The sequence below is a fragment of the Phlebotomus argentipes genome, unplaced genomic scaffold (assembly GCF_947086385.1).
Source record: "Phlebotomus argentipes unplaced genomic scaffold, Phlebotomus argentipes genome assembly scaffold_18, whole genome shotgun sequence".
Lineage (NCBI taxonomy): Eukaryota > Metazoa > Arthropoda > Insecta > Diptera > Psychodidae > Phlebotomus > Phlebotomus argentipes.
This window is the reverse complement of record NW_026776177.1, coordinates 1,773,280-1,794,667: the sequence shown is the minus strand read 5'-3', so window position 1 is coordinate 1,794,667 and position 21,388 is coordinate 1,773,280. Positions and strand designations below refer to the sequence as shown.

Here is a 21,388-nt window from a genome sequence, read left to right as displayed (position 1 = left end):
AATATCGTTAAGAAATGCCACAAAGATTTAGATAAGATTATGTATTCACTCCGCAATCTCGCGCTGACGATTGTCATAATTCGCGGTCTGAAGTGAAGTGTGTGATGTTTGTAATTGAGCGCAGCACAAACTGTCGTCTGGTTGGATGCAATTTTTCAATATTTCATATCATGCTTAATTTTGCATAATTTGCCTCCTCGCATTTCACTCCTCCATGTCAACTCCTTTCACGACATCGCCCAGAACCCTCTCTCTCTCACTCCCTCTGGGCTGAAAAGCGGAACACGCGGTGTGTTGATGAGCAAAAAGAAGTGAGAGTTTGGAATAATTTGCACAACATGGTGTTATTTTTGGAGCTCACACATAAATTATCTTGATGGGGACGCGTTGCGGAAAAAAGCGACAAAATCAAGACGATTTTTCAAGGCATGCGACATCGAAAAGATACACACAATGCTGAAAAGTCGAAGGATGTTGTGATTATGACGTGCCTTTGTGACAGTATTCTTGGCCAAAATGATAGATTTGTCATCCAATTAAGTGGATATGAATGGGCCTCTTTTTCTCCTTGCTCTGCCCTCAGGAATTTTCCTGGAATTTTTCCATGCACTGCGTCAAGGGAAAAAAGTGAAGAATTTCAGCGAAAAAAAAATACTAGAAGATGCGCCTCTTCGAGACCACCTACAATTCCCTCACTGTGTCTTGCCTAGCTGCGTCGTCTTTAATTTATTCCCTCCTCAGAAGGTGGCATGGTGTGTTATTAATTTTAATTAATTTATTTTCCACCGTAAATTTGAATTAACCCAACATTGAGAGTGTGAGAGAGAGGAAGGAAAACATATTCATTCCCGCCACTTCCCAATGCACACACATCTCTTCATGGGCTATATTGGTTTGTCCAATTTGTATTCATCTGGACTATGGTCAACCATGTTGTGCTCATCTGGGTTAATTAAACTCGCTACTCCGGAGCTTGGAATATATATACAATTTGAGAGAGAGAGACTTGGGTGAGGTGGTCACTTTGGCCCTTCGGCATTGCAATGCTACAAGCTTTCGGGGGCCACCATGAGGGAATACATCCCCGACAGCCCGAGAGAGAGAGCGAGAGGGAGTTTATAAGGGAAAATGAAAGAGTGGTCAATCCCACGGGTGCGGTTTGTTGACCATTTTAGCGCTCCTCTCGAACCCTCAATTACCCTCTCATGGATACAACATCCTTCGCATGAGCAGGAAAAACACTGGTAAATCAACAGAAAACTCAAAATGGACGTTGAAAATGCCTTCAAGAACTCCCTAATGAATACACACAGCATTATACCTGGTCCGGATAGTGAAAACCCCGTGGAAATTTATGGAGTATATGTAAGCCTTTTTGAGATAAGAGCAAATATGCAAAATTGCCATTCAGCTTCTACTCAAGGCCAATAGAGGCCAAAGCACAAGTGAAACATTAATTTGCAGTAGATATTCTAGAGAGTCAATTTTCCATCAAAAAATCACGTTAAAGAGCCAAGTCGAGATATTAGCCTTTTTCTTCATTTATTTGAAAATCTTATCATTATCATCTGAATTTTCACTTAAAGAAGTCCAAATATAGTCTGCTAGTATGTTCGGATCGAGAAATTTGACGACGGAAAACCCTGTTTTTCAGACAAAAAATAATCTGGTATAAAAGTTCCTTCGTTTCGGAGATATTTATTAAAATGCGTCCAAAAAAGGAGTAGCGCACAAAGGATCGTTTTTGACCAACAAGGAGTGATCTAAAGTTCCCACAACGTCTTACAAAGTAGTAGATAACTTCAATATCTATCATTTGAGCCCGATTTGAGGAAAATCCGTGGAAAATTGGGAGAACCTGAGGGTCTAGGGGTCCAAGTGAGGCATCGTTGGAAAGCTGATGACCCACAGAATCTAAACAACCACATTTCATAAAAAGGGCAGAAATTTTTCCACTCTAACGCGACTGAGAATTCACTTTCTCGTGACAGATGAATACATTCTGTCTTTTTTCCGCCTCATGTCACGGTGTTTGTTTATTCGGGCTCCTCCTCAATTCTGGGTCTCACTCACAGCTTTTTTTTTTCTCTCTCCCGTTGGTTAATGGCCAAATGGATGAGGATGATGTTTGGGAGGCGCTCTCGTGTGTTATTTTAAACCCCACATTTGTCATACAAGTGCAGAACAATGTTCATGTGAATTGTCCGGGGACAAATTACGTGGAAAAAGCGCATGGAGGGTTTTTGTACACACCAAAAAAAAAGAGGTATGACACCACGAAGGAAATAAAACACAGGTCCAATGTCCTGTTCCGCCCTAATTAGTTCCTCTCTCTCTCTCTCTTGACCAATGTTTCCACCATGACAATATTCTTCCATTTTCCACAATGGCGCGCGTTCTTTTCAAATCTAATAAATTAGAGCCATTTGACTAGCACACATAGAAAAAAAAAGAAAGCCCGAAAATTCATGGATGGAAAGAAGAGTTTGTTAGAAAATCACATTCTACATCTTGAGACATATTTCAAAACATCTTTTTGTCATGCCACAACTAATTTATATGCCACACAAATGTCACCAAAACCCCATTATTAATGAGCACCCAGAAATAATTGTACTAAATATGATAAACAGCGCAAAAATTCTTCACAATTTCCTCAGCATCTCAGTCAACGCGCGACACCAAGCGCGACACAAATGAAGGAGACTTTGCCGTATACACAGAATTATATACAATCCAAACACTGTGTGTATAAAAAGTGCGATTTTATCTCAAAGAACTGTAAGCATTCATTTCGCATGGAAATGCCTTGGAGATGATGGTGGAGAAGGAAAAAAAATGACTACCGACACTGGAAAGTAAGTACAAATATAGAAATTAATTTGATATTATCCCCCTTAAGGCGATGATTCGCGGCGAAAGGCAGCAAAAAATAAATTAACGGGGAGGGAAGTAACAACAGCCTCCTGGCACAGAAGAAGAAGCTCATGCCTGAGTGGAGTAATATTCACTAATAAACCATGTCAATTTGCTATTGAGGCAATTGATGATAAATCACTGGAACTGCCTCTACAGGTTTATCCCCAAGAGAGTGGCTCTTCCGAGGATCATATAACAAAATCCAATTGGCGCTTCTACCCCACCCAGGACAAAATCGCTTATTTGCTTTGCTGATCGATGATACTGGGGCTGCTGAGGAGCGCAATAATTAACCCAGAGACCATCCCATCCACTCGATAATTTCTCACAAATTCTACCATCTCTCCTTTTTCACTCTCAGCAACACAAAATCCTTTATATATATACGGATGTTTTGCCATTCGTATTAAATGCCCATAAACTCTGCCATGCTTCCAAACAATATTTGCACAGTCAATTTCCACAACCTCTCCCACCCACTAAATTACCAATATATGATTTACAAGCCAACACGGATAAGGAAGATCTCAGAGTTGACAACATAAAAATCTAACAATTCATTGCGACTTTACATTCATGACATATAAAATAAGATGTCAAAAATATGAATTCATTTCATAACATTTACGAAAGTGAGAAATTTATCTTCTGCGAGCCCAAAAACGTTCTTTTTAGATTGATTAGCACAGTTTGACTGGATTTATCTGACCATTTGAGCACACTTCAATGCACCAGATTGAGGTTATGTGTTTACTTGTCTTAGGGCGGCTGTGGCTCAGTGATCAATGCGTTTGACTCTCGATGCTACAGTCGTGTGTTCGAATCCCACCGATTGAAAAAAAATTAGGCCTTTCAATGGTAAATTAGAGTAGCTCATATGGTTGCTGTTGAATGTTCAAGCTGAAATATACGCTTCACTGGAAATGTCTTGTGCTCTACCTCTGTATATATAAAGGTGAACGTTAGAACCACTTATGGTTGGTTGGTAAGCTGACAATCTGCCACTGTAAAACAAAGAAATTGTGTAGATATCTCGTTCAATGGAGAAGGCTGTGTCCCTCAATGAGGACGTTAAAGTCATGTAAGTCTCCTCGACTTCGTACTTTACACTAGCGCCGTCGGGTGGCCGCCAATATAAGCTACGAAAAGCGTAAAATTGCAACTCAAATTCGCTGCTTTCATGAACTCAAAAAGAACGCAAAAACCCCGAGCCTAAACCGATCTGCATTCTCAATCTACACTAAAAGCAGCTCTGTCGCAATGCATTCTCTCTCTCCCTCTCTCTCGCTTAGCCATTGAGCAACGCGCCACGATTTGCAGTCTCACGGATGAATGAAATTCGGTGGCCGAATAATTTCCCAGTCTTTTAATTGATTGTCCAAGAGTGATAAATGGTCATTGACGATGCTTAAAGGCGTTCTTCAATTTAGCCTCTTTGGCATTTTACTCATTAAAATTTCTTGGCATACGCACGAGAAGCGCGCACTTCGCCGCAATGCCATCAATTCAATTGAAAATCAGATTGTCATTTTGGGGCGCGTTTGCTCCCTCTTGTTATCTGTATTTTTTCTTCCCTCGTGTGGCAAAAAGAGCATCCAATGATTGGAAACACATGTAATTTATTCACTATTTACATCTCTCTCCCGTGATCCTTTCCTCTCAGGCTAAATGCAATTTTTCACCACGTCTCTCATTCCAATTCCAATTTACAAATAAATCCTCTGGCGCTGTGGAAAAGAAGTTCCATATCTTCGGATGCGGGGAGAGAGAAAAAAAAACAATTTAATCTGCTACCGATTGCAAACTACGTGGATTCTTACACTATAACTCATTGCGAGGTAAATTGAATGAATATGCGAAGAGGCAAAAAAGGCTCGTCTGAATCAATAATACGCATAAATTCCAATTACACCCAATTGAACTTAATAGGCAATTTTTTATGCATTCTCAGCGACTTAAAGTGTGTATTTAAATGGGGCGATTGAGTAAAAATTACACACGTCTCATATGTGATTAAGCCCCATTCATCGTTCGCCTCTCGTGTGATTTTAATGCTGATGGCAAATAATCTTAAAGGGTATAAATGGAGATAAGACATTGCCAACATGAAATAAAATATTAATCTCCACTACTTCGTTATCTCCCTCCTCAACTCGTTCTCTGTCATCATCTCTTTTACGGCTAATAAAATGCTGATTGCGCGTCCTTTGCCACCATTTCTTTGCAAACTAAAGCAGAATTATGCGCGCACAGACCATTTGTTTTTATTACAAGCATCGCAAAGCGACAAGAAAATACCTTCAATTACTTGTGACAAAATTTTCAAAAAACATCCAAGAATCTCTCAAGAATCGCGATAATCCCTCAAATTCCCATATAACTTCGGGTGGAAAGAATGAGACACAATCAGGCGATGGACCCGCCGTAAACGTGTCACGGATTTTTTCCTTCTTCTTCCACTCAATCTCGCATTGAATTCTCTCTTCTTTCACTCCCTTTTTTTCACCTCATCTCCAGGTTCCAGATAAAACCTTTCTTGGCAGTGAAATAAATATATTAAGCGCGATGGTAACGCCTGGCGCCATTTGTTCTCTTCACACGAATCAATGGACCATTTTGAGGTGAATAATAATAATAAACGAAGAAAAAGAGTTAGAGAGACATTTTCAGGCAACAATAACACCAAGGAGACAATAATAATTGTCCACATTTTACCTGATTCCATCCTCAAAACGCTGGAGAAGCTCTCACTCTTGCCGTTTTGTGGGTGATGCCGAAGAAAAAGGTACCGAAAAAATCGTAAGACGATCAAAGAGACGTATTGAATGACGATAATAAATTACCAACAATAAAAAGGGGTGTGTAGTGTAAGTGTACGAAAAAACCGACGATGAGATAAAGACGGTAAAATCTTGTTCATCTCCTCTTTGGGTGGCTATTTTCCCCATATAGACACATATATATATATATATATATATATTTATCAATGAAGGAGGAAGAGATAATCTGAAAAGGTGGGACATTTTCATGACTAAAATACATTTTTCTCTCTGTGATTTGCTGTCTTGCATATGAAAAGAAATCTGTCAACACCCAATTATACTCTCATCCACCGCGCAGACATTCCACATTATTGGACAGAGAGCAATATTTTGCATGTATGATAACTAATTGAAAATTGTGTTGAGACAGAGAATTAAAACGTAAAGTGTAGGAGAGGAGAAAATTCATGAGATTGTTTACAACATGAGATTTTGTCGTCAATATTATATACAAAAGACGTACACAAGCCAACCCAAATGTAGCGTCAACCAATAAAATAATTTGTTAAATCCCATGTCGAAATACCATTTTACAGCAATATTTACATAATGTTTACACGCGTTTTCGCGTGTTGTGAACTGATTTTTTTTTTGTAAAAACACTGAGAGAGTCTCTCTATCTCTCATACTCGATGTTTTCTAACTTGCGCTAAATCATCTTGTCGTCGTCGTCTTGTCTCGCTTCTGTGTGACTTCTGCTCATATCTTTTGGCATTGTCTTATGTATACAAAATCCCATAATGCTAATACAACATTTCATTTGCATTAAATAAATGGGCTTTTTGCATTGAGACACATTTTCCACACTGTGTAACTCATTAGACATTCGCTCATTTCTCTCTCTCTTCCTCATCACACATTATATTCGATAAATGGTATTGAGAGAGCTTCTCTCAGGATATTAAAAACATAAGTGATCCTTTTGTCACACATCCGCCCTCAAACACTGTCTGAAGTCTCAGCAAAAACACCCATTCCGAAGGATTGTTAGATAAAAACACTCAATTTACGACATCCAAATTATACAAATGAGTAACAAGCGCCCCATATGATCACTTACAACAAACCCTCTGAAGAATCCTCTTCATCCAGAGAGCCAGGAATGTGGAAAAAAACCATGTCATTTCTCTATCTTCATCACACATCCCAAAACAAACAAATGTCACTGAGCATCATTGAGTGGAGAAAAGCAGGCCAAATGAAACAGGAGATGATCTTGTACCGAAAATGACGAACATGACGGTGGAAAAAAATTGGTAACTTTGCGTGTCACAGGATAAAGTGATTCCCTTGTAACCGATAGCTCAAGTTACTTTTTGAGAATCCATTAAGAGACTGAGGAGCCACTTGAGAAGTGTCGTTTTACTTCTTCACCGCATTGCACATAAATTCACCCTCCATTCATTCATGACTTTTTTGGCAAGAGGCTGTGTAAAGAGGATGTTGCATCCTTGAACTGCCTGTACAGCGAATGGGAGTTTTGGCACGAAAATCACTCCTAAAGCCCAGTGATTAATACTAAATGGATCACAAAAATATTCATTTCGTTATAAAAAGAATCGTATTATGATGTATTTAAGACATAAAGTTGAGTTAATTCACATCATAAATTTTGTGAATAAAGAAATTTAAATAATTTTTTAATATCCAAATTAAATATTTAAATGTTTGAATATTGAGGGAATTTTTTAAAATTTTCCCCGAAGATTCAATCAAAATTTAAACATTTTTAAATATATTGCCACATATTGCCGCTAGAGGGCAGAAATTTAAATTTGAAAGGCATGTAGAAAATCCGATTGTATTTCCCAAAAATATTTCAATCCAAATTCCTTTTTCTAATAGGTTTTCTTATTCAAAATTGAGATTCTTGACTTTTCCATACAAATTAACACTGAAATATTAAATATATTAGATTTAAACCATTGAAATTGCTCAAAAATCGACTAATTTACCTTCTGCACTTTTGCTTTTCCTTGTTAATCTAGCGTTTCTATCCAAATTTGGTCAAATATAATACATTATACGACATGCGTATCCCTTAAGGCCTCATTTCAGCCTTAAGTAACGCTGTTTTCTCAGAGAATTACTGGCGTAAAATACAAATTTTCGCTGTTATTCTCCACACTTGGGTTGTATTTTTGGATAATTTAGAGAAGGTCACACAGTGACATGAAAAGTGGCGATAATTTGCCAACTCCCACCCCCTCACTAAACACATGAGGAGGAAACTCATTAGGAAAATATCACAGAGTATAGTTGAAATGTTGCTCTCCTGTTTCATATGTGTTGTAACAAATGGAGAGAAACATGTTTTTGCTGTTGTCGCGCATTATCTTTGCCAAAAGAGTATAAGTAGGTGAAATTTAATGGTTCCTGAAGGGATGGTAGATTTGTCATCCGGAGCCATGCAGAAGAGGTATTACATGGACAGAAAAATTATCCTGACACAGGAAGTTAATTTGCCACTCTCACTTTCAAATGCGGTGCGAACAATGTTTCGGGAGAAAGTTTTCCACAGAAGAGGTCCTCCTCTTCTCTGCCAAAACCTGTGCGCACTCTTTCGCGGCGGATTGCGGGTGGGCGAATGGGGTTGGCAGAGCCGATGTGATTACAGAACTATATGCGTATATAGCCCACCATTGTGCCCTATTTGAGCCTCTTCGCGCGCCTGATGTTGCTCTCTCAACATTCAATTTGTCATTTGGCGATGTCAAGACAAGTGTACTTAATGTAAATTTTCAGTTTCGGGCTCACTTGGCAAATTGTTCGCGCTGCTGCTTGTGCTCTTTTGCCCATTTTAATACACTCTCTCTCAGTGTGTACACATTTGCACATATTACAACATATAGTGTAGTAATAGGAATGAAAAAGGTAGTTGGAAATTGCAATCACACATGCAAATTTATTATTATAACGCCCCTTATTTATAATGTTGTGTTTTCACTTATAGTAGCATGTTTTAAATAGTTTCCATGTCACTCTTTGACTAATAAATTAGTATTTTGTTTGTTTGAGAGCGGATTAAATTTTCAAATCTCTGAATTATATGTTTTTCAGCCCACTCACCTCCAAACAATGTTTTTGTCTCTCGCATATCCAAAATTGTATAAATTTCTGACAAAATACAAACACACACACACACACACACCAAATGTTTTTAATGTAACCAAAATTTTACAATGGTTTTCCGCTCCATACAATAAATGCGCCCATGCCGCGTTGTATTACTTAATATGATTATTTATTGAAATTACAAATTACATTTTCAATCGCCTCATTTTGCATGAAAATTTAGGGCTGAAACATGGTGAGGGAGTCACGCGGATGACACTCGCAGAATGGTTTGGGGCGACGCGAATGGATGCAATAGCAAATTCAAGTGTTTATGGGTTGTATCAATATGTTACCCATTTTGGCCCTTTTTCACTTTTTCCCCCAACCCCTTCGTGGCGTCTGATTCATATTTTATTGGATTACCACATAACAATTTAATGCCATTTATCCCGCCAGTGTTGCCTAAGCAGGCAAAATCATACGAAAGACAGTCGCGGAATTAAATATCATCGGTAATTTAGTGACTTTTTTTTGCGACTTTGGGATTTAAAATAACCGCAATACATCCCAGCAAGCCAAAAGAGCTCAAAATGAGCAGTTAATTCAGCTAAAAAGTGCTGAGCCAAAGTATTGAAATGGAATCGTTCAGCGATTGCAGTGATCGATGGAGGAAACTCAATAGTGTTAAAAATACATCGATTTACAGCACATTCTTAAGATAATTTTTCATCAATTTTCTTGGCAATGCTCCGAATTTTTCTGTTCTTCTTTCGCTAAAAATTGTGCTCGATTTTTAGCTTTTTTCTGATAAAAATTTAGCAGTAAACCAGGAAATCCGACTTCCATTAACTTCCCTTCATCCGATTTCCATGTGAATCTCTCACTTTTGAGGTTATTTGCATAGCACTATTTATACAATTCACTTAAGTGTTGTAATTACGAAGTATATGATTGAAATGGCATGGTTTTTCATGATGCGACATCTGTGCATTTAATGCATTTAGTGTATCAACCGAATGGCTAAAATTTGAGCGGATAATAGCACAAAAATCAACTATTTCAAGTTCAACTTCTGAGATTTAGCATCTTGTGTTCGTTGGGATTGGCTAGAAGAATGAAAAGTTAATTTTTTCCCATTTCCAGCAACTCTTTCAACCCTTTACTCTCACTTCTGGCACCAGTGTTCGTGCTATGATCATTCTTTTTTGCAATAATTCCACAACGAGACATTGTTATGGAGGCAATATCACGGATTGTGCTACTGCTTCAACTGGCGGAGATGCTCAGCCAACAGCTCGTCAGAATGAATTTTGGAATCGACATTTCAGTATTGGCGCCAGGAGTCTTACCACGCAAAGAAGGTCTTGTCCTTCTTCACGAGCTCAGGCGAAAAGGCGAGCAAGCAAGAGGCAAGAAACACGCTGTGAATTCCTCTGGGATGAGGCCACAACCATTTACAGTCATTGGAAGTGACTCGCAAATGAATTATGTCGCTTTGTCGTCATTATTGTGTGTTGTGTGCTCTGACTGTCTTTCCATTTTTTTTCTTATATATTCCGCTGGACGGTTTCCCATTTAGAGAGTCGCTTTTCTCGCTCTCATCTCCTCTAAATGCACTTCTTTTGCTTGTGGATCAATTTTCAGGGTTGAAATCTGCACAATCCCTCATAATTTCTTCTCTCGCTTTCCTTGTGGTTTAATTGGAAAAGTCGTACAATAAATCTCTGGTTAATAACAACCTCACAACACATAATGTGTATCGAAAGGATCTAATTTGGAGAATCCCTGAAATTTGATAATTTTCTGAGAAACTGGCTGAATTTATTGCCCAGGGAAGGATAGACAATATTGTGACATGTATTTATTAACTTTTTCCTAGACAATTTCTGTGTAACAATTGTCTCAAGTGATCCTCTAAAGTCTCTTTTTACAATACTTTGGCAGCACAAACTGCACAAAATATTTTCACCCACAAAACCGAAAACTTTGTCCATTTTATGTGATGTTCAACAACTCTCCCATAAAGTCACTGCAATTGACCATTTGAGCAGAGAAACAGTCACACAAAAGCGAATGACAATATGACTCTGTGTGTCTGGTTGGTTTATGCTTAATGGGATGTCGTTACATCCCTTCATATGCATGTGGCAGTTGATACTATTCTGCACATTACAATTATTGTAAATATCGTCAAAGTGTTCTTCCCAACACTTCTTCCACCATCTCTCGCCCAGCATTTATCACACAATTCAACCATTTACAGATTGCATTACATATGTTTGTCATTTTAAAGAGATTTCTGCATTTTTTTCTTCCTCCCTCTGTAATTTATACACCCTCTTCAGGACCCTTTTTTCTTCTCCGTGAACCTACTTGAGATTGTACACTTCTTGAGACTCTCTCTCTCGCAAAGTGATGATGACAGTACAAAAGAGATGCAGAACTTTTAGGGTAAAAACATGTGTTTCTCACTCAAATATCAGCGCCAATGGTGAAAGAAATCTCTCTTCGATGAAGTGCTTCATTTGAAGTGTATTCACTGAAGGATCAGAAGGACATATTCAACGATTATTGGATGACATGGAGAGACAAGAGAAGAAGATTCTGCGTGAAAGACAACGTGTTGACACTAAATACTCCATATTTTGCTACAGAAAAGATATGCAGAAATCCCAGGGAATCTTTCTAAGCTGAAATTTGAATATATCTTTGACTGCTTCGCAGGCCACAATTTGGCGCCACAGTGTCGGATTGCGTCTCATTGTCTAATTAGGATCATTGGACAACTTCATGATTTACGATCCTGGCCTAATATTCTTCCCATGGACCTCAGAGGCACTTCCTGTCTCTCATCTGCACATTTGTCATCTTTTTTCTCCACTCCGCCTTGTCCAAAAGAGAGCCCAAGAAAAGGGCGAAAGGATATGTGAAAATTGCCTCAATTCTCTGACATTTTAGCTGATATTTCACATATTATTTTTCACCCCCAAAACACATTGCTGAAGAGTTCCCAGGAAAGACAGTTTTTTTTTTAATTGCTTGGTAGAAAATTCAACACAAATCCAACTAATTTCCAATGTCAGTAAACTCCACGCAAGAGATTATGAAGCATGAAAAATAAAACTACCTTTTCATCACAACTCAATTGAAAACTCTATGATGGGTATAAGACACGATGAGGAGAGAAAACAATTAGAAAAACATATTTTGAAAACTAATTTCATTTTGGAGCACGAACAGCGCCCAAGATTGAGATCAAAATACAATATTTTTCATACCAAACAAATTATTTCCAATTCAACTCGATTGAATTCAATATAAGCTGTAAATAGTGGCGAGTGAAGAAGGTTCAAAAAAAATCTATTTAACTTCTCTCTCTCCCAACCTTAATCAACTCGCCTGTCTAATAGTTCAAATTCGTCAAGTCATATTTAAGATATTAACCAGATATAGATGAAATTGTAATTAATAAACAGTTTCTCGAGAGTCCAAAGATAAATACATCGCCTCATTTTTTTTCTTCTTCTTCTCTCCACTCAATTCACTTCAATTTACAATTCAGTGCAAAAAACTTTTTTAAATATCGATAAAATCTCCAAAGAGAGAGATTTAAGATTTCAATTAAGAGATTCCCATCATAATCGGTGTCACATGAAAGTGAATTATTATCATGCACAGAATGCAAATGGAAATTTGCAGCTGTCACACTAATGATTTTCTTATACTGGAGCACGAAAGAAGACGTCTTGTGACATTTGATCTTAATTACAGACCTAAAACACGTGGGAATTTCTCAAAGGAAGAACTTGAGAGTGTTTAAAGTCTATTTGTATGGATAATTTGCAGAAAACATTATTGGATTTGAAATTAAAAGTATTTTTATAGCAATGGGTGAATTGAAAACTATTTTTGGATAGCTTTTTGTCTGTTTATCTACTGAAAAAATATTGAGATTTGTATTTTATAGGGAAAAAGTAAAAAATCTGATTTATGAAAAAAACACGAGTGTTCACAATTTTCTTGAGCTTCGACGTAAAATATAAAAAATCAACTTTTTATAAATTAACGTCGTTCATTTTTTCCCCAAGAAATCTATCTTAAACTGCAGTATTTCGCAAAAAATGCTTCTTTGATCCCAAAAGTTTGTTTATAAATGAATTAAAATGAGAAAATATAGCTTTTTTATTTTCTTCAACACAGAACTTTGAAAAAAAATCATTGAAATGTAATAAAAATTGATTTCTTACAGCTTGTCTGGATTAAATATACTCAAAATCTATTAAAAAGTGTCTTTTTAACAGTAATATTTTCTCATTATTCTATTAAATTTGCCATATTTTAGTCCAATAAAATCAACCGAAACATTTACAAAATAATTTTTCCAGCGCAAGAATAACCATTTTCTCAAACCATTAGTGGCTGTTTGAGTTAAAATGCGGCAAATTTCGATAGAGAAGTGATTTCAGTGATGACTTTTGAGTGTATTGAATAGCTTGACTCACCCGAAGTTTCACCAATCGTGGATTATCCGAGGCTAATTTAGACAATTCCTGATAATTGCATCTGGCGGCGCTCACGAGCCACTCCTTTGCCTTCGGATCGGAGACCTTAAGAAAGCAAGAGGATTACAGAAGAATAACGAATAAACTTCAACAATTTTCTCTCACTCACCAAAGCTTCTTGGTCATTTATCTCGGCGTCGATGATCTGAAAAGAAATTAAGGAAACCAACAAATTGTAAATCAATTACATTTGGCAAATAAATAAATAAAATATGTGAGCCATAAAAAAGGCAGCAATAATTTTGGCCATAAAAATCACCGCGAATATCCCATTGAGGTGATGAATGGATTCTCATCCACTTCCTCGCCAGCATTTTTATTTATTTCATTCTCACACCCATATTTCGAATGCTCATTCACACAGAAATCGCCTGAGCGAGAGAGAGAGGAGAGACAGACGAAAAGGCAATTACACACGATCACTCCTCTTCAGTCTCTTGACCAATTTGTTCAATCCATTGTGGAGGAATCGCTGCGCTCTTCTTCCCCATGGTCCAATAGAGAATCAACAAATCATCATCATTAGAGGTCGAGCAGCGCAACGGGAGGACTTTTTCGAGAACGCGCGCGCGGGCAAAATACAATATTTTGAAGAGTCACTCTCCTGGACAGCCGATGAACTGCCCAAAAAAGTTCACGCATCTCAGCCGGCGCAATTGTCTTGGCACGTTGTCAGTCGAAACGCCACTCACCCACTGGGAGTTTATCGTGTCACCATCGCGCCTCTCGCGGCTCTCGTCGTCGCTCATATTGTGTGTGAAACAATGACGATGACGACTCCAGTACACACCCGCCATAGACACATAGACGCACTCATGATTGATTAATCGACCAATGGATTTTTAATTTGTGTCTTGGTCGCCTTTTTTGGCCGCCGCCACCACATCACTCATGTGAACTCCGCGTGAGAAGGACAAAAATACACACACGAGAAAGACATCAATTCATCTCCAAGAACTGATTCACCACAAATTCTTCCAACACACCAGAGGATTCGCCGAAATTCCAGCAATGACTGAACGCTCAAGTGTGATTTCTTGACGCAATTTTGCATGGTTTGCAATGCAATTTGACGCTTCATTTCTGCTGATTTTGCCACATTTTTGCACAGTTTCAGCACTCAATTCAATGAACTTCTCTCCAAACTCATTCACATCGTTACAAAACTCTTTCTAAGATACCAAAAAAAAAAGATCATACAAAATATGACAATCAAAAGCTGTAAGTTTCTGATTTAATGATTGAATTATCGCAATGTGGAATCTCGACCTCTGGCAGCGCCTCTGAATGAATCAATTCTCATATCAACATTTGGAAGAAATATTGCCCCTTTGGGATCTTCTTCTTCTCTTCACATTGAAGCATTTTGAATCTCTTGTAGGAGCCAACAAAAAAAGGCATTGTGGAGGAATTATATTGGGGAGGATCAATAGGAGATTCAAATAGACAAATGATTTTAACAATGAGAAAGCGATTTTTACACACAGCATCACTCGATCAATTTTTTGATTACTTTGTGATTTCTTCAAATTAATTTTTTCCCGCTCATTTCCTCCACCCCAAAATCCCATGGAGTGCGTCATCGTTGTTGTCGTCAAACAACAAAACACTTTATGTTGTTAACAAGAATGTAATCTCACCGCTCGTTGCAACTTTGTGTTCAAACCATTTTTAATAAGCTGTCATAAATTTGAATTCGCTAAAAGGCGTTGCAAGATTACAATTCGTATTATTTACTAATAAACGTTTCCACCTGACGTCAATTCATATTATTCGACACATGAAAACGAGAAGAACCGGAAAATAGACAAAAATTATGTTTTTATGAAAATTATTACATATTTTTACGATTTTCTTGACCAATTGTGCACATTTCAATGCACCAGATTGAGGTTATGTGTTTCCGGACATCTTCAGACTTTTTCCAAGGAATCCAATTGGTTTCTTAACTAATTTTCAAATACATAAAAGGCTGACAGGAGCACGAAAATGCAACTGTGCTAAAATGACACAAAGAAAGACATTTTTCTGGACAATCTGGCCAGCAGAATGCTTCAAGAATCCCATCGGAAACACGCCCAATATCAGGAAAAATCGCTTATGAAGATGTATTGTCACTAGAATTCACTATTTTGCCCTGTTGAATTCATTCTTAGCGTTGAAAACATTCCTTGGCAATCGCCGAAAACTCCTAGAAGTTCCTTGAGATTATTTTCGGAGGAACACGGAAAAATGCGCTTTACTTCCACTGAAGAATATTTGCTAACTTCCTCGTGGGGAAAATGGCCAGAAACTAGGCGGAATGAAATGACTTTCTGGCAGCTGAAATTCGTATTAAATAAACTCCCAAATTTGCCTTGCAACGCCTTCTCGTTCGTATTTCATTCGTACTTTACATTAGCGCCACCATTAGTATCTTTTACGAATTAAAATACGAAATCAGTAAAGTTGCAACGATGCTTTAGTCGGAGATTTATATATTTTCTCCATATGAAGCTTGAAAAGAGAGTTTTTTAAGTGGAATCTCTGCTATATAATGAAATTAAAGGAGATATTTGCCAATTTCACCTAAAAGATCACACGACAGAACTCCTCTCCCCGCCCTCGTCAGACTCTTCCTCCGCCGCGCGTCGTTCAGGTGAAATTCTCCAGATATTAATGATGTACCATGTTTCATTAGAGATTCACTCTGTGTTCCTTCGCATCTTCCCACTCACTCTCGCCCAGAGACTTTGCCTGCGATGCCACCCTTGAAATCCCAGCACTGAAATCCTGCCGTGTATCCCGACGTCCCCGATTAAGGCTCCCCCCTTATTTCCCACCCTCCCGCCGCCAGCAAATGCATCACTGGGATGTGTTTGAGGTACACGACAAAGCAGCGAAGGGTTGAATTACCGGCAAAAGGACGCCTCACTGAATGTGAATCTTATTAAATGCACAACACTGACGACGAAGCCTCATCATCCGTGTCAACTTCTCTCTATGTCTCTCGCCATCACCAATTTCAATTTCAAGTGGGCGTTCATCTAACGTGAATTTCATCTAAAGCCACCCACAACCCAGGAAATCCACACACTCACACAGACAGACACACATGAGATTCCGGGCATGACGGTGATCAGCCTGCATCCTCTTGCGCAACACCCCACAAAACACGACCCAAGGGTGGGTTTCATCTGGGAAGGAAACCCCCGTGCAGTGGTGGAATGGAGACTAATGAAGATCTTGTTTACCACCTACACGAAGCGACAGCTAAACCACTTTGTGCTTATGCGATCATGCCATTTCTTGATTTTCCCTTTTCCGCCATCATTTCCACCTTCAGCCGAGCATCATCAAAACATTGTACCGGGTTTGTCGCTTCTGGCTATGTGCCATAACGCCATCCAAAGAGACCCACAAACGTACCAAGAGACAAGCAAATCGAGGGGCGAGTCACTCAATCACTTTTCTCTAATTTTGACTACAAATTCACAAATTTCTCTCAAGACTCAATGACTTACAGTAGCGAAAATTAACTGAGGACACTTATGAAATTTTGGTGCTAAAAATTCGGTATTTCTTTCAATTTTCGAGGTATTTACCTTAAGACAAAAAATAATAAGAATTTTATGATATGCGCAAAAGGACAGCGAAAATTAAGTTAGGACACTGCATATTTTGCTCTAAATCAATGTTATAACCATGAAACTGAATAGCATAACCACATTAATCATGAATTTGGAATGTTTAGAAGACATTTACATTATAGGACACCTTGAATTGAACTTGTCAACTTGCTTTTTGTATGTTTTAGCTACAATTTAACGCTTTTGTACCATTTCTTCCGCACAATCACAGCCCAAATCCTGTTCACATATGTTTTTATGAAGTGTAGAATAGGAGGACGAGTTGATAGTTTAAGAACAATCATGTAGTGGTAAAAATTACAGCGTTTTGCTCTTAAGAAATTGTGATTTTTACTCAATTTCTTATTATAATGCCCAGAAAATCAGTAATTTATTATTGATGCATGACAGGAAAATGGTTCTAATTGCGTTTACATATTCTCTGGCATAAAAGCGTTTCATAAGAAAGATCTTAGGAAACAATTCTTGATGGATCTTAGAAATAAACATCACAGAATTCGCCTTAAACATCAGGAAAATTAGGCAAAATTCGTTCTAACTCTCTTTCTGGAATAAGAAGTCCTTCTGATTATTTCTTTGATAAAATATCCTTTGTGGCGCAGCTGAAATATCATTGATTATTGCTCTAGTCAATTATGGAATTAAGGACTAGGCTGAATGGCTTCAAACTTGGCATGACAATTACTTATTAATGAGGGAAGATTGGTGGAAAATTCAGACTTCCAGGCGTCACGCGGGAAAAGATTCTTCGCCCCCTGACAGGCAGCACAGCGAGAAGGTTGCAGTGAATAAAGTGACGTCCTTCTGCCACATCCTTACCCACCGGAGAGTCCCACTCAGCGGCAAAGTGTACCTAAGCGAACGAGATCGGAGAGTGGAAAAGGTATAAGAGGACTTGGAGGTGTTGTTACGTAAACCGCCCCGGGATGTACGCTGAGCTTAATGACATCATGGCATTCAACTCACTTGTATTATATGCTTCATTTTCCCTATTATCCACCACCGTCTTCCGCACACACAGTCAACGTGTGGGAGTTGAGCATATTGAGCTTTTTTGGACATGGAGGATCCCAAATGAAGGTAAATTCACTCCTGAGACCGCGTCAAATAGTCTCATAAAAAAGCTTTAGAGAAGTTTTACTTGTAACGCACATTGTAATTAAATTAAATTTTATTTACCAAAACTTTTATTATCGTTGCCAACATAGTAAATCCCACCCTAATTGGAGGGCAAAACCCCGGAGTAAGAATTGTGCTCTAAGTGCCGAAATTAAACCACACGTCGAACTATAAATTCCACATCCGCCCACGTTAGTTGGATTGGAGAAAATTTCTTTATTATCATCATTATTGTATCCTTCCAAAGTGACCTTCCGTAGGAAAAGCACACACACACAATATATAAGTTGGCTTGAAGAGTGTAATTTTTGCACATCCACATTTCAATGGGGTTGTTGTTATTTAATTACACCTCCAGGGAATGTTATGAGGGCTGTAAAAAAATCACCATGAACTTCTCTTTCTCTCTCTCTCGTCCGAGTCATTAAAGTGCCTCCCGACTAATCTCAATTAATTATTATTATACTTCTGCCCTCGTCTCTCTGAAGACACACCACTCACTTTGGCTGAGAAGTCATGCTGAAATGTTGACTGAATCGTAAAATTTGGCACGTGTCAAAAATCCCACACATTCTCTTGGCCAAATAGTATATTTTTCACCATCAGGAGAAGAAACATCAATGAAGCAAACACATTTCTGCGCTATGTGTAATCAAAATGATACGGAAATTATGTGTCTTCGCTCTCACTTATATTTTCCCGCGCCGCAGCAATTTAAATCTCTCTATCTTGTTAAGTTTTGTGTTAATAATCAGGACAACAAGACAGATGCCAAAGGAGGCAGAAAAAAATACACACATAGTAGAAACATCAATTCACAACTAACCAAATTATTGTAACATCGATTAAGTAATCAATGTTAACACGACATTCAAACATTCTTTTTTCCTTCCTCCCATTCTTGAACATTAAATGTGTGTTTTCAATAACACAAGAAAGAAAAGAAAAAAACACTTGACATGGAAAGTAATTTTCAATTTTCTCCACGATGTTAGCCTAATTAGATGAATTTATTGCGTAATATTGAGAACGATAAATTGAAATTTCACGAAAATCTTTATAAAACAAGTCATTTCGACTTTGTCAAAATTCTTCTACACAAATTAAACCTTTTTACACCAAGAAACAAATCGATTATAGTGATTTTACGTCTATGAAAATAGCCTCTGAGATTGAAACGCCCCAAAATTGTATACATTTTGTTAAGGAAAATTGCCTAAATTACACGCCAACAGCCATCAAAAGATCACAATTTAGGACCGCGAGATATTACAATTTTAAAATCCGTCAAAAAAGCATAACGGCAAATTATGGTGGCAAAAAAAGCAGAGAACAAGCAAGCAAAAAGAGTGAAAAACATCAATTTTTCAAGATGGATCATTTGAAGCTTTATGAAGTGAGAAGAGAATTAAAAAAGAATTCAAACTCTCTTGAGCGCAAAAAGGATGAAGAAACAGTTTTATGGCAGTTTTGTTTGATTGAAGTAATTTTCTATTACGCAATGTAATGTTTTCCCGCGGAATTTTCGATGCGCGCGACTTATAAAAATGTCCAGATAATTTTATGCTTGTCGCGGAACTTCTTGTTTTTTTTTCTTCTTTGAAATTCTGACGATCTTTTAGAAGCAGAAGAATTCTTCCTTTCTGTGGCAGAGGCAATAGAAGAAGCGCCACGAGTGATTTTAAGCAACATTTTAATGGGCCATTATTATAATTTGCCACTTGAGCTTTTTCGAGAGCAGTAGAAATTAAAATTTTTGTTCGCAGACCTTTTTTCCGTGAGCTAGAGAGAATATCTCCCTCTCTCTATGTATTCGGAGCGAGACTATTGAAAACAGAGGCCACTTCCTCCGGGGCATTCCGGATGCTGTTCTCATTATCTCGCTCATTCATCGTCGAACAAGCCATACCTCGGAGAGGTTTTGGAGAGAAAAAAATGGTAAAAGGGTATTTCGGATCTCTTTCTCCCCCTTTTTTGCATGGCTAAAATTTTTTTCACTACATAGCTATGTACAATATATAGCGCAGTATCAGTTTTTTCCGTGTGTTTGCGCGGTTGACGCAAAATAAAAATGTGTAAAGCACCACATAGAATGAAAAGCCACTTGAGATTGTCTGGGAGTGTATTTGTTGGTGAGGTCAGAAGAAAAAGGAAGGAAGGCATAAAAGAGTGGTATAAATTCATTAGAGATAGTGAGGTGTGGCAATCAGTGCTTCGGCATCGCTTTTAATTAATCAAATGACGAGAGTGAGATACAGAATAATTAAAACATCAATTCGATCGGTGAGTGACTAATTAAAGAAGTTAAGTAGCCATCTGAAATGTTGTACATTGTCGTCACTTATCGCAAATACTGCCAATTCTAGGGGAAGACTTTCCAAGCAAACATTCGAGTAAACAAAAAACACACACACACTCTTCGACGGGTGAATTGAAAACTATGAAAAGTCAGTTTTTCATAGTTTAAGCTCCTTGTTTGTTCTTTCTGTACAATTTTTCTAAGGAAAATGTCTCAAAAATTGCAGTCAAACACAAAAAACACCTGCTTAGAAAATCCTAAAATGTATTTTAGACTTTAAATAAATATTTCTCATATCTTTTAAAATTTTTCTCTTGAAAACCTTGAAGAAAAGTTAATTTTTCAGAACTTGTTTGTATAAAACACGACTTTGGAAAGTAATATTTTCAGATTTTCCATTAATTTTGTCATATTTCAATTCAAAATTCCAACAATTACCAGTAAAATCAACTTAAATATTCATAAAATAAGAAAAACAGAGCAATATTTGCACTTAAATGGACGTTTTGTGATTTATTACTATATTTTAAACTCGCCCTGCTGAAAAATTGCAATTTTGGCTTTTCATAGTTTCCAATTCACCCGTCGACTTGGCACAAAGAGAAATTTTTCCCTCATATCTTCACAATCGTGACGTCTGAACATTGAGTCTAAATATGCTTAAATCTCTTGTGAGACATTTCTTAGATTATCTCATACGATCATCAACAGCTCATTTATACTTTGAGTGAAATGTTGGAAGTCAACTTCACCCACTAAAAGGGTTAATCTTGCCGTAATCGCCTCACTTTTGTCTCATTCAATTGCCATGGAGTAGTGATAAAATTAATCTTGACACTTCCATAGACACATCAGAGAGTGAGACAGAGATCTCTCATACGGCCGCAGAGAAACTTTCCCCTCACATGACATTATTCTGAGGAGACAAAATCGTAAATCTATTTAAAAATTCACTCTCGCACACAATTGAAAATTGTGTAA

At 37.7% G+C, this 21,388-nt stretch overlaps 1 protein-coding gene across 1 annotated transcript in view; it reads right to left on the bottom strand.

Annotated features, from left to right (window-relative positions):
• LOC132260780 (uncharacterized) overlaps nucleotides 1-21,388 on the bottom strand; it is a 76,255-nt gene that overhangs the window by 48,070 nt on the left and 6,797 nt on the right. The window contains exons 3-4 of the mRNA XM_059759110.1: nucleotides 13,470-13,505; nucleotides 13,301-13,405 (exon numbers count right to left, since the gene is read on the bottom strand). Of these exons, the coding sequence (XP_059615093.1) occupies nucleotides 13,301-13,405; nucleotides 13,470-13,505 (141 nt within the window). The remainder of the gene's footprint in view (nucleotides 1-13,300; nucleotides 13,406-13,469; nucleotides 13,506-21,388) is intronic.